This window comes from Vidua macroura, chromosome 32 (genome assembly GCF_024509145.1).
Source record: "Vidua macroura isolate BioBank_ID:100142 chromosome 32, ASM2450914v1, whole genome shotgun sequence".
NCBI classification, from domain to species: domain Eukaryota; kingdom Metazoa; phylum Chordata; class Aves; order Passeriformes; family Viduidae; genus Vidua; species Vidua macroura.
The window spans coordinates 1036238-1052345 of NC_071602.1; the positions used below are offsets into that span (position 1 = coordinate 1036238).

The 16108-nt window shown below is 52.5% G+C and overlaps 1 protein-coding gene across 1 annotated transcript in view; it reads left to right on the forward strand.

Moving 5' to 3' along the window:
* Positions 1-15762, forward strand: part of LOC128820934 (olfactory receptor 14I1-like) — a 30205-nt gene extending 14443 nt beyond the window's left edge. Inside the window, exons 2-3 of the mRNA XM_054001774.1 lie at positions 9441-9823; positions 15700-15762. Of these exons, the coding sequence (XP_053857749.1) occupies positions 9441-9823; positions 15700-15762 (446 nt within the window). The remainder of the gene's footprint in view (positions 1-9440; positions 9824-15699) is intronic.
* Positions 15763-16108: the final 346 nt, after the last annotated feature.

Here is a 16108-nt window from a genome sequence, read left to right on the forward strand (position 1 = left end):
GAGAGGGACAGAGAATCCCTGGAGCACCCCCTGGCACAGGGGTGAAAGGGAGAGAGAACCGCCAGGCATTCCCTGGGGTGAGAATGATGGAGACCCCCTGGGGAATGGCCTGGGGTGACAGGGACAGAGACACCGCCTAGGGAATGGCCTGGGGTGACAGGGGCAGGGACAACCCCCCCAAGCCCCTCCCAAGCATCACCCAGGGCGAGAGGCACAGAGACCCCTCGAGCATCCCCTGGGCATTGGACAAAATAAACTCAGCAGAAATCAAACTTAAGGCTACATAAAGTGCCTTGAGGAATATTTGCTCTTCCCACAAGTCACTTGTGATGGAAACGCAGACAAGTCCCAAACATGAAGAAATCGACAATAGAAGCAATTCTGTGGCAATTCCAAATTTCATCGATTCCTGCACAGCTCCAGCTCAGCTGCTGGCAGGTTCCGAGAAAAGAAAAGTGGAAATTCGGCCCAATACAGATTATTAAAAGGAAGGGAAAGCTCAGTGTATCTGTCAAAAAGGTGACAGGGACAAAGAAAATAATGATTCTCACATTTGGCAAAGCCCCCAAGCCTGTGAATTTGGGAGTCATTTGGGAATTTAACTACTTGAGCTGGGCTTCTTGTAGGACTTGAGTAGCCTTGTTTTCCTCACCTTGTGGTGAATGCTCCTTGTCAGTCTTGCTGATATCATTTGCTCCCTTTCCTCCAGTGATTTGAACAAACTTTTCAAGGAAGGACAACAAAATATTTTCTTTACACTGGCCAGCCACAACAGCCATTTTCCTCATAAGTTCTCCCATAAGTCGCTCAGAGGAAGCTGCGTCCAAGTTTCCAAGAGTTCCTCCAGAAAGAGCCAAAACCTCCTCAGAGGAGGGAACCATGCTGTTGTCAAAGGCACTTGGTGTCAGACAACACTGCCCTGAACTCACTGTGCCAAAATAATATCACAATCTGACGCCGTTGAGCAGGACGGGAAGAGAGAACTCCAGATCAGAAGGCAAAGAAAATGAACTCTCTCCTTTATTTCAAATGCACCCCTCTATATATAGAGAACATCGAGCAGACTAATTTCATTGGTCTTAGAGTAAAAACATCCACACCTTGGTGTGCAGTGAATGACGCACAGAGGCAGAACATACCTATAAACAATGTGAATAACAAGATAGATTAGGGAATTATTTACATTCCTTCCCACTTGCTTCCCAGGCTGTCGCCTGGTTAGAAAACCTTTATCTTTCTCTCTGACTGAAAGGAGAATACCCACAACAATCTGGTAAATAAAATTGTTAGAGAGATGCCTCTGCCCCAATTAAGGTGCTAAGGAGACCAAATCCAAAGTGGATTTTATTGAACAGTAAATATGAGGTAGAGAGAGAGATGGAAGGAAGGAGAAATGGGGGGAAAGCAAGGGAGTGACAGGGACAGAGACCTCCCCTGGGGCAGGGCAAGTGTGACATTGTCCCCTGTGTGTGTGGCCTTCCCGGGGTGGGGGTTTTACACCAGAGCCAGTTTGGGTAAGGGGGGTGGTGTTCACCCCCCACCCCGAGCAGGGATTGCCTCACTCTTTCAGGTGACAATGTAAGATGTAACCAAAAGTATGTTTTCAGTCACCATCTTCATGAACTGCTATAAACAGGTGGGGCAGTGTTCTTTATCTCTTCCATGACTCAGCCCTGATAATGCCCTCCAGGGGCCATCTTCTGTTAATGGGCCATTGAGTGTGACTGCAGGACTGATAAAATTACATCATCCCATTGTGGGATGCTCCGCCCAAGGGGAGGAACCAAGCATTCCTACCTGGATATAATCTCACCCTTGCAACACCAGGAGTACCTTGCCTACTGGATTCCCAGAGGACAAGAGCTCCATAACCACCACTGGACCTTCAGAGGAAGACCAGACCTTTCTACAGGATCACTGCTTTGACAGAATCACGTTCATCACTCCAACAGGACTGCAGCCACCATTTCATCAGACGGCTACCACCACCCTGACCAATGGTGTGTCAGGTTATATCCTGACTCTGTCCGTGTAAGCCAGGGTTTCTGTATCATTGCTTTGATTTTAATTTCCTATTAAATTGTAATTCTGGCTTAGCCTCTCCCCCTGGTTTGCCCTCAAACCAGTACAAAACTCAACGTGCTTATCCCTTGTTTTCTTCCCAAAACAGAATTTCCCATCCTCAAACCTTGGCTGGATGGAGGAGAAGGTTGTGAGGAAGAGAAAGGTGCCCCGGGACAACCAGGCAGGTGAGGAGGAAGTCAGTGCCCCTTTCCCCCTCTCTCCTGCTCCATCTCCCAGTCCAGCACGGCCTCCAGCTGCAGGACAGCCCCGCTGCCGACGCCGTCCTGCCGGGGACGCACTGGGGGGATCTCCTTCCCCTTCCCTCTGGCACGGAGGCAAATCCCATCATCTCCTTGTCCTTCCTCCCCCAGAGCAGGAGCTGAGGGTGGAGACCAGGGAGGACAAATCCCCACGGCAGAACCTCGTGGCAGAGGCCGTTTTGAGCGACTCCATGGTGTAGGAATCCAATGGGAAGGAAAAGCCCCAGAGATTCCACAGGAGGAGGGGCTGCAAAGCCAGCCCAGGGTGCTCTGAGGAGGAAAGACCCACCCTGTGCCAGGAAGGTGGGCAGAGCTTCAGCCAGAACTCGGAGCTGGTGGTCCATGAGCAGCTTCATGATGGGGAGAAGCCCTACAAGTGCCTGGAGTGTGGGAAGAGCTTCAGGCAGAGCTCCCACCTGATCTGCCACCAGATGATCCACACCGGGGAATGGCCCTACGAGTGTGGGGAGTGTGGGAAGGGCTTCAGCTGCAGATCCAACCTCATCATCCATCAACGCATCCATACTGAGGAGAGGCCCTAGGAGTGTCCTGAGTGTCAGAAGAGGTTTCACACCGGCTCAGATCTCCTCTGCCACCAGCGGAGTCACACACAGGAGAGGCCATTCCACTGCCCTGACTGCGGGAAGAGCTTTAAGCGCAACTCCCACCTCGTCCGGCACTGGCACATCCACACCGGGGAGAGGCCTTATGAGTGCCCCACATGTGGGAAGAGGTTTCAGACCAGCTCCAATCTCCTCCTGCATGAGCGGATTCACACCGAGGAGAGGCCCTTCCGCTGCCCTGACTGCCGGAAGGGCTTCAAGCACAACTCCACACTTGTCAGGCACCGGCGCATCCACACTGGGGAGAGGCCCTGCAAGTGTCCCTAGTGTGGGAAGAACTTCCGCCAGAGCTTTAACTTGACCAGAAAGCAGTGGAGTCACCGGTAAGGGAAGCCCTGCAAATGCCCCAACTCCAGGAAGAGCTTCATGCACCGCTCCAGCTTCATCCCCCACTGGAGAACCCACACTGGGAAGAGCCCTGGTGACCCATCTTCCCTGTGATCCATGCTGGGAAGACACCTGTACCTTCTCCTGCCCCTGCCAATGGCATTATGTGGGAGTGAAGAACATGGAGGTCTGGCCATGGCCCTGTCATGACATTCACTCCCACCTCAGGTCATTGCCAGGGGCAGGAAAGGGACTCTCTCTCTCTGTCCCTGAGGAGAAGGGTGTCCTTTCCAGGCAGGAGGAAATACGTGGCTGGGAAGGGACGGTTGGTGGTGATGTAGTTTTCCCTGTAAATAGTTTTTCTTATCCCTTCTGTTATCAATATTGTTTCTGTTCCTGTTTGTTCCTTGTCTCGTTGATATTCCCAGTAAATTGTTCTTATCCCAGCCCGGGATCTTTGCCATTTGTGCTTTCCATGGGAGGCGGGAGGGCAGCGAGCGGCAGCACGGTTTTGGTGGGAGCAGGAAATTGGGGAATCCCATTCCTGAACCCCGGCCCGTGGAAAGCGAGCATCCCAGCTGGTGCCAGCCTTGGTGGCCACGGCAACAGCCTTGGGAGAGGGTCCCTGGCTGGGGCTGTGGGAACCTCTTCACTCTGGTGCCCAGGGACAGGAGTGGAGGGAGCGGCTGCAGCTGAGTCGGGGCAGGCTCGGGTTGGATCTCAGGAAAAGGTTTTTGCCCAGAGGCTGCTGGGGCACTGCCCAGGCTGCCCAGGGAAGGGTGACAGCTCCAGGGCTCTCTGAGCTCCAGCAGCGCTTGGACAGCGCTGCCAGGCCCAGGCTGGCATTGTTGGGGTGTCCTGTGCCAGCAGTTGGACTCGAGGATCCTGATGGGTCCCTCCCAGCTCAGCCAAATCTGTGGCTCTGGGATCCCATGACCCTGGGGATGGGACTGCCAATGGTTGCCATGGCAACGGGCTCTGGCTCCAGGCCTGAGCTGGTGTCCATGGCAACCACCCCTGGCATGGGGTCTCCATGGAGCTGCCCAGGGACTGACCATAGCAACAGGGGATGGGGATGGTTGCCATGGAAATTGACCATAGCCATGGGTCCTGGTGATGGTTGCCATGGAAACTGACCATAGCAACAGGGGATGGGGATGGTTGCCATGGAAACTGAACATAGGAACAGGGGCTGGTGATGGTTGGGATGGAAACTGAACATAGCAACAAGGGCTGGTGATGATGGTTGCGATGGAAACTGACCATAGCAACATGGGGTGATGATGGTTGCCATGGAAACTGACCATAGCAACACGTGCTGGTGATGGTTGCCATGGAAACTGACCATAGCAACGGGTCCGGGTGATGGTTGCCATGGAGACTGACCATCGCAACATGGGGTGATGATGGTTGCCATGGATACTGACCATAGCAACGGATCCTGGTGATGGTTGCCATGGAAACTGACCATAGCAACAGGGGCTGGTGATGGTTGCCATGGAAACTGACCATAGCAGCAGGGACTGGTGATGGTTGTCATGGAAACTGACCATAGCAGCAGGGACTGGTGATGGTTGCCATGGAAACTGACCATGGCAACAGGGGCTGGTGATGGTTGCCATGGAAACTGACCATAGCAACAGGGACTGGTGATGGTTGCCATGGATACTGACCACAGCGACATGGGGTGATGATGGTTGCCATGGAAACTGACCATAGCAATGACTCCTGGTGATGTTTGCCTGCTAAGGATCAGATTTGTCACAGGCCCTCAGAGGGGTTCCATGGGGATTTTCCAAGAGTCTCCAGGCTGTTCAGGAGCTGGAATGTCACAGGCAGAGACAGGGGCTCCATGGAGACCTCCCACGAGTTTCTGGGGATGGTCAAGAGCCGTGTGGTCAGAGGCAGTCACAGCCATTCCATGGTGACATCCCAGGGCACCTTGGGCTGCTCAGGCACCGATCTGTCACAGGCACTCACGGGGGCTCCACGGTGACATCCCAGGAGTCCCCAGGCTGCCAAAGAGCCAGGATGGCACAGACAATCACAGGGGTTCCCGTCATGGGCAGAGTGGGAGCTTCAGGCAAAAGCTTTATTTCTTTATTGGAGAAACTCCTGCTGAGTCATGAGGTGGAGAAATGACACCCAGCAGCCACCATGTAGCCTCAAACCACTGCAGGACCCGAGAGAGGAGACTGGGAGTGACTGGATCCAATCCCGGCTCCACAATTTGTCAAAGGTGTAAAAGATTGGACAGGTGGAATAGGACCTTAATGCAATTTGTCCCACAGGATTAATGATGGAATACCAGAAATATTTATATAAATACAGCTCTGATTGATTCTGATCATGATTAGACAGAAGGATCTTAACCAGAGTTATTTACTCCACAGTCCAGAAGCTATAACAATTATTCTAATATAGTGCTCTGGGAACCAATTTTGAAGGCAACAGGGCCTTGCTGGAGTTCTTTGAGCCCAGTGCAGGCAGAGCCTCCTGCTCCAGCAGGAACTGCCTTTCCTGTGCCAGGAGCAGGGCAGGTCCCGCTGCAGGAAAAGCCCCAGGCCAGCCCCAGCCCAGGGAAGGCCTCGGGCACAAGGGCAGAGTGCCGTGCTGGGAGCTGTGCCAGGCAGAGCCTGAGGCACCAAAGGCACCTTGGCAGCAGCAGCTGCTTGCAGGGCATGGCCAGAAGCCTCCCTTGGCAACCCGGCCTGGTGGCCAGCACTGAAGAGCTGCTGCCTCAGGGCTCATTTCTGGCTGGGCTCTGGAAAGCCACTTCTGCTCCAGAGCCTGACAGGGAAGCCATTGGCCCCAGCACCTTGGGGACAAGATCTTAATGACAAAACTCTTCATGGCAGCAGAGACAAGGCAGGGGCAGAGGAAAGGGGGGAGCCAGGCCCAGGGGACAGGGCTGCAATGGTGATGGCTGTGAGGTCACAGCCCCTGCAGCAGCCTGGCTGCCCTCAGCAGACCTTCTGGCCAGAAGCACTGTGAGGGCACCCAGCACATCAGAGAACCCACACAACAGGAATTCCATCCTTGGGGAGGGGACAGGTTTTCCCTGGGTCAGGTTGCACAAAGCTCCTGCTCTTGGAGCATTCCTGGGATGAGGCATCCACTTCTCTGGAAAAACAGTTCCAGTTTTGTGCCACTCTGTCCTAGGGTGACGGTATGGTGCTTGTATCCCAAATAATGTGTTCTGTTTATGCCTGATATTATGTTCTGTGCCTTCAGGACTGACTCTGAAAGTGAAGGATTGGTTTGTCTTGTTATCAGCCGGCTCACCTCCCCCCATGATCTGTGTCTAGGAGAGGCTCGGCTGGCTTGCTTGCTTTTGCTTTTGCTTTTGCTTTTGCTTATTAGTTAGTGTAGCTAGGCAGTGCAATTTTTACCCTAGACTGTTTCTTTTCCCCTTCCCTCTCCCTTTCCTGAATATCATCTGAACCTGCTCTGGATCTGGACCTGGACCTGGACCTGGGAAACATCAAGAAACACGGAGAGTCTGCATTTGGGACCTGCAGCAGCCATCCCCAACGCCGGAGACTGATAGCTGGGCAACCACTCCCAGGAGTATCTCAAAGCATTACTGAGCCCCACTATGTGTCAGTGCAAAGCTCTCAAGGGACTCTTAAAGCAGATAATTGGGGCCACGATTGCACAAACCTCTCACAGAGTCTGCATCTAAAGGGAAACACCAAGTACCTTAAAAGAACTGAAGTACCTTGAAGCATTCATGAGCCCCACTGAGTGTTGTTCCTGACAAAACCTCTCCAGGGACTAATTACAGCAGGTAATTGGAGACCATGATTGCACAAAGCTCTCAGAGACTCCAAGGCAAAAGCCAAAGCCAAAGTCCTTTGGAAAACCTGCAGTCCCTGGGAGCATTGTGGAGCCCCCAGGGCCATTCCTGAGCAAGGCTCCCCAGGGACTCCTTCCAGCAGATCCTTGAGGCCACTGGGATGTGGACTAGGGGGGGATGCTGAGGGCAGGACAGGAGGGTGACAGTGGCCAGCCTGGCTGGGGCTGTGCCAGGAGGCCCCAGGGCCTCAGCACAAGGTGTCTCTTGACAGCCCTTGGTGGCACAGACCCTGCTGTGCCCCAGGCCACCAGGACTTGGCTTCTCTTTGTCCCCACCTGTCATCAGTGCCTCCAGTTCTCTGCTCTGCCTGGGGCCTGGGGACACTTTCTCAGTTGTGTCCCTCAGTGGGACCCAGTAAAAGTCAAAGAAACTTTGGAGTTGGATTCTGACTTGGACTTCTGGAGAGGTTTCTTCAGCTCCCTCTCAGGGCCTGATGTTCAGGGCCTGAGCACAAAGCCCCAGAGGGTCATTCAAGTCCTTGTGCTGTGTCTGTGCTGCTGAGCTGGGCCGAGCTGTTGGCACAGAGGGTGATCCTGGCAACCAAGCAGAGCTTCAAAAGCACATTTCTCTGGATGAGCAGCTCTTCTCCCAGCCCAGCAGGGCTGGGGCACTGCCTGCAGCCAGCCCAGGCACAGCCCAGAGGCACAGAGAGCTTCAATCAGTCAGGGCTGGGAAGGTGCTGAGAAGTGCCTGGGGCAGAATCACTGCCAGCCCTTGGCACAGGAACCTCTGGCTGCAGGACAAGGCAGCTGCAGCTCCTGCAGTGATCTCCTCAAGCTGGAACATCCCAATGCCCACAGACCCTGTGAGTACAACTCTGACTATTTCTGGTGCAGGGCAGGTGAAATGCTCATGAAGCTCTGACATGCTGAGGGGTTTGGATCACTCATAGAATATTTCCAAGACAAGGATTTTGATAAAAATGAGGAAATTTCCAAATATTTGGCATTCAGTCTCCTAGTGTTGGAGAATGGCAAGGAGGGGGGATAAATATTAAACGTTGATTATGAATTATTAATTGTGAATTTTGGCAAGTCCCCGAGACATCCAAACTGTTACTTTTAGTGATCAGTAGGTTCACAGGAGATCCCTAATGTGCTTTCAGCCACTCTGCCCATGGACAGCACCAGCATCGCCTCTGCTGGAGCCATCAGGCTCAGTCTGAGCTCTCCTTTCTCCAAGCTGCAAACAGAAGCTGCCCCCAGCCAGTGCCCTGCAAACAGGCAGGGTTCTGTCAGGCCAAGGAACCCTGTGCACAGAGATTTGGGGTCTGTGAGTGCTGGCACGGAGAGATCAGGTACAGGGAAATACCTGCAGGAGGAAAATCTCCAGGAAGCAGAGAGAAGATCAGGCAAGGAGAGAAAACAAAACCCAGAAGTGCTGTGGCAGGCAGAGTTTAGAGATGTGCAGAGGATCCCCTCCAGTGCAGCCCCTCCCTCTGAACAAGCCCCCTCCCTCCTGTGCCCCCAGCCAAGCCTCTGCCCTCAGGGCCGGGGCTCCAAGGCGTGCAGCCCCTCCTGTGCAGGCAGAGCTGCAGCAGAGCCGTGGGGCAGCTCTGCAGCCCCGGGCCCAGTTCCCTCTGCAGAGCACAGGGCTGGGAGCAGCTGCCCGGCACTGGGGGCTCTGGCAAGGGGCACAGCTGGCTCAGGGTGACACAGCTGTCCCCAGGGCCCGGCTCTGGGCAATGCTGGCAGTGCAGCCAGGGAAGGAGCTGCATCTCCCTTCATCCAATGCCATCAGAAGTATTCTTGGAAGTCTCCCTGAGATTTCAGTCCAAGCTGGGAGCTCCAATCCAGGATGCAGACCTGTCCTGGAGCATCTCTGAGTTGCAAGATTGATGGGGAAAGACAGAGGTGTTGTGACACTGAAAATGCTGCTGGGTTGGTGAAATGAGCAATGTGAGTCCTTGGCTACAAATGTGGAGCTGGGCTGTGGTGGCTCCACCTGCTCTCCACTGTACCTGGGGGTTTTTTAGGGAAAATGTGGGAAGCTGATCAACCTCCCCCAGAGAAAGGTTAAAGCACAGAGAAACTCGGAACAGGTGAGAAGGACAGACCATCTCCCCTCACTCCCCACTCTCCACTTTCACAGAACTTGCTCTGTTCTCCCTGATGGCAGCAGAAATGCTGAGGGTTTCTGACATCCAAGAACACCAGGACAAATATAGGGGAGCTTGTGAAGAAAACCCCAGAACTCTTGAACACAGAAGTGTGTCTCTGTATTCCTGGGGAGGGTGTATGGGAAATGGCTTTGATTTTGGTTACAGGTATCTCCTCTAACTCTTCCCTGTCCTTTCTCCATGAACAGGTCCCCCTGTGCAGCCACAGCAAATGTCCAACAGCAGCTCCATCAGCCACTTCCTCCTGCTGGCACTGGCAGAGATGCGGCAGCTGCAGCTCCTGCACTTCTGCCTCTTGCTGGGCATCTCCCTGGCTGCCCTCCTGGGCAACAGCCTCATCATCAGCGCCGGAGCCTGCGGCCACCACCTGCACACGCCCATGTTCTTCTTCCTGCTCAACCTGGCCCTCAGCCACCTGGGCTCCATCTGCACCCCTGTCCCCAAAGCCATGCACAATTCCCTCTGGGACACCAGCACCATCTCCTACTCAGCATGTGCTGCTCAGCTGTTTCTGTTTCTCTTCATCTCAGCAGAGTTTTCCGTTCTCACCATCATGTGCTACGACCGCTACGTGTCCATCTGCAAACCCCTGCACTACGGGACCCTCCTGGGCAGCAGAGCTTGTGCCCACATGGCAGCAGCTGCCTGGGCCAGTGCCTTTCTCAATGCTCTCATGCACACGGCCAATACATTTTCCCTGCCCCTGTGCCAGGGCAGTGCCCTGGGCCAGTTCTTCTGTGAAATCCCCCAGATCCTCAAGCTCTCCTGCTCATACTTCTACCTCTGGGAACTCGGCGTTTCTGTTTTCACTACCTTCTTAGCTTTTGGCTGTTTGGTGTTCATTGTTTTCTCCTACGTGCAGATCTTCAGGGCTGCGCTGAGGATCCCCTCTGAGCAGGGACAGCACAAATCCTTTTCCACCTGCCTCCCTCACCTGGCCGTCCTCTTTCTCAGCACTGGCACATTTGCCTACCTGAAGCCCCTCTCCATTTCCTCCCCATCCCTAGATCTGGCCCTGTCAGTTCTGTACTCGGTGGTGCCTCCAGCCCTGAACCCCCTCATCTACAGCCTGAGGAACCAGGAGCTCAAGGCTGCAACTGTGGAGACTGATCACTGGACCATTTCAGAAAGAGTAAACTTATGGCCTATTTCTGCAAATCATTTGTAATAAAATTCATCTTTGATATTTCATGTTGGGTTTTGAGGTTGGTTTCTTCTTTTTATTCCTCTGATTTGGTTTTTTAACGTTGTCCACAAAGAAATGCCATTGCTTGTGCCATTTTTCATTTTGTTTCTCTCCACCTTTGCTGAGGCTTCAGATTGTGTCAATGAGGAGCTGTGCCCTCAGCCACTTTAAATGAACGAAAGCATCTCCCAGCAGAGTTTTCCAGAGTTTTCACTGGAGATCCACCTTTTGTTGCCTTCTCTGGAGCTACAGCAGCAATGTCTGTGTGCAGAGCTGGGGGCAGATCAGTGCTGGCACAGCAGCTGTGCCCAGCAGCAGCAGCAGCACTTGGTGTTGCCAGTGCTGCTCCCGTGGCCCTGCCCCGCTGCCCTGGTGGCCCTGGTGTTGCTGCAGGGCCTGAGTGCTCTCGGGGCCGGGCACAGTCCCGGGGGTGGCAGTGCCGGGGCTGCAGCAGGGACAGGCCATGGGCACTGCTGGGGCAGCGCTGACGCCTCAGGCCAAGGCCTGGGGGCTCCAGGCTCCTTGCCCTGGCTCTCTCAAGAACACGGCCAGGCCAATGCTCAGCACAGAAAACCCCGTGAGCAGCCCCAGGCTGGCCGTGGGCAGGCTGGGGGCAAACAGCACGGCTGGTGCTCTGCCAGGGCCCTGGGGGAGACGGGAAGGAGCAGCAGAGCCGGGGCTGATCCATCCCCAGTGCGCTGGACAGCCCAGGGCAGCGTCCCAGAGCGTCCTCATGGAGCTGCCAACAACATCCCCCCTCTGCAGCCCTGGCCTCTCCCCCAGCTCACACAGGTGCCCCATCCTTGCAGGCACAGACACGGCAGCACTGGCTCAGGAGCCCCTGTTTGCATTGCACACAGCAGGCGGGAGCACCCCCGTGCTGGTGCTGTGGGGACATGAACCTGAGGGAGCAGAAATGCCATCAGCCCCTGGGGCCAGGAAGGGCTGGGGAACGCCAGGGAAACCACTAAATTGGGGGTCCAGAACTGGACACAGCACTCCAGGTGCTGCCCAACCAATGCCCAGTACAGGGAAAGAATCACTGCCCTGCTCCTGCTGGCCACACCATTCCTGATTCAGGCCAGGAGCCGCTGGCCTTCTTGGCCACCTGGGCACACTGCTGGCTCATGTCCAGCCTGCTGTCCATCAGTCCCTGCAGGTCCCTTTCTGCCTGGCTGCTCTCCAGCCCCTCTGTCCCCAGCCTGTAGCTCTGCAGGGGTTTTTGTGGCCAAAGTGCAGGACCTGGCACTTGGTCTTGTTAAACCTCATCTTGTTGGACCTGGATCCAGCCTGTCCAGGTCCCTCTGCAGAGCCCTCCTACCCTCCAGAACATCCACACTCACACCCAGCTTGGTGTCATCTGCAAATTTCCTGATGGTGGATTCAGTCCCCTCATGCAGATCATCAATGCAGACATTGAAATCCACGCTGGCTGGCTCTGATCCCTCGGCCATCCTGTGGGTGCCCTGTGATGGCACTCAGGGTGATCTGTTCCAGAACCTTGCCGGGCACCAAGGTCAGGCTGACAGGCCTGCAGTTCCCCAGATCCTCCTTCCAGCCCTTCTTGGGGATGGGCTCACACTGGCACCTCCAGTCCTCTGGGGCCTCCCTGGTGAGCCAGGACTGATGAGAAATGATGGAGAGCAGCTTGGGGAGCTCATCCACCAACTCACTCATCCCCCTAGGATGGATCCCATCTGGTGCCAGAGACACCTGTGAGCATCTGAGTGGCTCAGCAGGTCCCCAACTGCTCCCTCCTGGATTCCAGGGAGCTGTTCTGCTCCCTGTCCCCATCCACCAGCTCAGGAGAACACTTGTCCTGAGCATGACCTGTCCTAATGTTGAATATTGGGGCAAAGAAGGCGTTAAGCAGCTCAGCTTTTCCTTATCTTTAGTTACTTTATTCCCCACTGCATCCAATAAAGAGTAGAAGTTCTACTTATCCCTCCTTTTGCTATTAGTTTATTTTTAAAACACTTGTTATTCTTTTTCACAGAAGTGGCCAGCTTAAGCTCTAATTGACCTTTCACCACTCTACTTTCTGCACGACCTAACAACATCCTGAAAGATTTCCTGACATGCCTGATCTTCTCTCCAAAGTTGATGCACCCTCTTTTTTCCTGAGTTCCCACAAAAGCTCCATGCACAGACAGAACAGTCCTTTTTCCTCGCTGGCTCAACTTCGGCACAGAGGGACAGGCTGCTCCTTCCCCCTTAGGATTTCTTTCTTGAGATGTGTCCATCCTTCCTGGACCTCTTTGTTTTTAAGGGCTGTTTCCCTGAAAGAATCAGACACTTGATTCGCTACTCTCCAAATCTGCATCCTGAATAAGCCCAGGTCTGCCCTCCGTAATTCCTGTGTAGAAGTTTGGTTGATGCCCCTCCTTCTTTCACAGAACATTGAAAACTTGATTATTTCATGGTCACTGTGCCCCAGGCAGCCTCTGAGCACCACATTTGCCACCAGCCCTTCTCTGTTTGTGAACAGCAGGAGACAGAGCTTTCCTTGGGAGTGGGAGTTACCAAAAATTCGGTAAAACAGAAAACTCCTTAACCCCAATGTAACATTAGGAAGCAGCATTCTTTATTCAGCCAGATGCATGGGGGAGAGCTCCTCCCAAAGCCAAGCATGCTGAGTGCAGGAAAGTTTCTGTTCATATTCTGTATTTTGCACACATATTCATTGATTGTCTGGGAGTAAACACACAGATGATAATCATTTCCCCAAAATCATGAACACATTTCCCCTCCCATTTTTTGCATGCCTTCTTCTGTCCTGGGGGGTCTCTCTGGTGGTCCCTGGTGGTCGTGGACCCCAATGTTCCCATCAGCCTGGCTGAGCTGGCAGGACACTGAGGCTGGTGAATTTCAGTTCCCCTTCTCACACAATGGGCATTGTGTGGTTTCCATAGGCCCGGGGTTTTGCAGAACGAGCATTGTGTGTGCTCAGCAGGTGGAGACAATTTCTCATCTGGGAACATGAGGTCACAGAGTGGGATATGACATCACAGAGTGGGTTATGTGAGGTCATCACACAACTATGGTATCATAGGCTGTCTCTGTGACATCACAGAGTCAGCTGTGACATCACAGGGCAGAGGTCTGACATCACAGAGCAGGCTATGACATCAAGAACAGGCTGTGACATTCGAGACCAGCTGTGTGACATCAGAGAAATGTAGAGGAATTTCTCATGGAACAAGGGCATGATATCCTTGATGGCATTTCTTTGCAGGAACTGGACAACCCTGGCCTGCAGATTACGGAGATACTTTAGTTACTTTAGAAGTGTTTAAGACATCCTTGGAACGACAATAAGCTTTGTATGAATACAATAGTCTATGCTGGATGCTGAAAACTGTCACGTACTATAACCTGATCAGACGCTTGTAGTATAACAGCCAATCAATAAGTGACTTGTAGATGTAATCATATGACCTTAACCAATGAATGTTAATTAGCTATTGTATGATGTAAGGCAGTAAGGTATAAAATATGGATAAATTAGACCATAAAGGAGGAGGACATCTAGCCATAGTGGTTTGAGTGTCATTATTCCGACCCCCTTCATACTGGCACCATGAACAGGGACTCCTTTGCTGAAATGCGGATCACTTAAATGCGGAAGGCTCCCAAGCATCAGGTAAGCACCTGATTTGGGAGCCGGAGAGCTGGAGGCAGGAAAGGCCTGGTAGGCAAACGCAAGAGCAGAGTCCAGAGCTTGAGCGGCCGATCAAGCCCCTGCCAAGGTAAGACCACGATGGAATTAGACGCGGCAGTTAAATTACTGACAACTATCCTCTCAAAGAGAGGTGAGGACACCAAAGAAGAAGAAGTAATAGCCGTAATAAAATGGGCATGTAAAAAAGGAAAGCTTTCTGAACCTGCCCTGCTCTTTAGTGAATCTGAGTGTCAAGAGGTAGGAAACTTCCTCCGGGACATCAGGATAGAAGGTGGAAAAAATGGAAAAGAAGCAAGGGAGTTAGGAGTTACTTGGAAATCTATCACCAATACTTCAGAGACTATGAAAGCTGACCAAAAGGTAGCTGCCGCAGCCATTGAGGATTTGGGAGGCGATGTGAGTGGAACAAAGCAACAAGTTCCTTCCAAGCCATCACATCTCGCCAACTGTTTTGGAGTTGGAAAGGTCCCCATGAAAGGAATCTCTGCCCCCGTTTGCTCTAATTTGCAAGAGTTGCTAAATAATCCATCACAAAAAGAGGAGGTTGCCCCATCAGAGTCTGCTGCAGCTGGTCAAAAATTAGACAAAGTAACTGATCCCCCTTCAAGAGAAGCCATAGATATGGAAGCAGTGCCTGAAGCAGCAGAAATAGAAGAAATTCCTGAGGCGGTGAGTGATGCAAGGCCGAAAAAGGCACCTTCAGCTTGCGGGCAGAAAGGAGACGAAAAGAATGCTGCCCTTCCCTGTGCCCTCCTTTGCCTGACATAGCATCAGACGAATCTATGCTGTCGGCTGAGTCCGAGGGAGAGGAAAAAGATAGAGTTGGAAGGTCAAAGCGCTCTGAATCTAAGTACAAAGCTAAAAAATCAGATTCTAATGACTCAATTCAAGAAGTGTTAAAGAAATTAGCAGAATTATCCATACGGCAGGAACAATTGGAAAAACAAACAGAGACTGTGTCCGTGCTAAAGACTATTCCGACACCCCTTTCCGTCCCAGTCCCTGTGACACCCCCTGAGGAGCCGACTGCTCCACCGATGCCCGGATGCCTTGCAATACCCCCGCAGGCACCAAGGCCGAAAAAAGATCCAATTCAACAGCGATGGTTGGGTGTGATTCGAGATGCTATCATAGAAGGTGAATGGCAGGTTGCCAGTTCTCTTGCTTGCCCTGCAATAGTCAGTAATAATTAAGCCAATTGGGAACCTCATGATTGGAAAATATTGCAACGAGCAAAACAAGCAGTTACTACCCATGGTATTCGATCAGAAGCTACCCGACAAATTATTCCGTTTATTTCTACAGCAGATGTCCTTGCCCTGCTGACTGTGCAAGAGTTGCTTCCCTTCTCCTCACTCTGTCTCAGTATTTGTTGTTTGAAAGAGAATGGAAAAGATTAGCAGTTGAAGAAGCAAATAAACATTTAATAGTAGGAGACCCTCTGTATGGTATACAGGCAGACATGCTAACTGGGCAAGGACCCTATTCTAACACACAGGTTCAGCTACCATATCCTATTCAAATGCACCAAATTGCCCAGACTTTAGCCCACTGAGCTCTTTTGTCTGTACCTGATAAGAAAATCCTGCACCTTAGACCACTGTCCGCCAAGGAAGAACAGAGCCCTGTGGACTATTCCTAGACCGTCTGTCAGCAGCAATAAAAGATAATGCAGATTTGCCTCCTGAACTCCAGGAACATATGTTCCGCAATCTCGCTTTTGAAGGAGCAAATCCCAGAACGAGAGCAATCCTGGCAACATGACCCCAAGGGAGCCCAGTTGACAAAATGCTTATGAGAGCCACTCGGGCAGAACAGAATAATCAGACAGCCGCCTTCACGGCAGCGATGAAAGAAACATTAAAGGAACAAGGTCATGTAATTGCAGCTGCTCTGTCTGGAAACAGAGGCAAGCAAGCTAAAAAAAAGGTCAAAATAACAGAAATATTAAAACTGCTACCTGCTTCCGATGCGGTGAATTTGGGCAT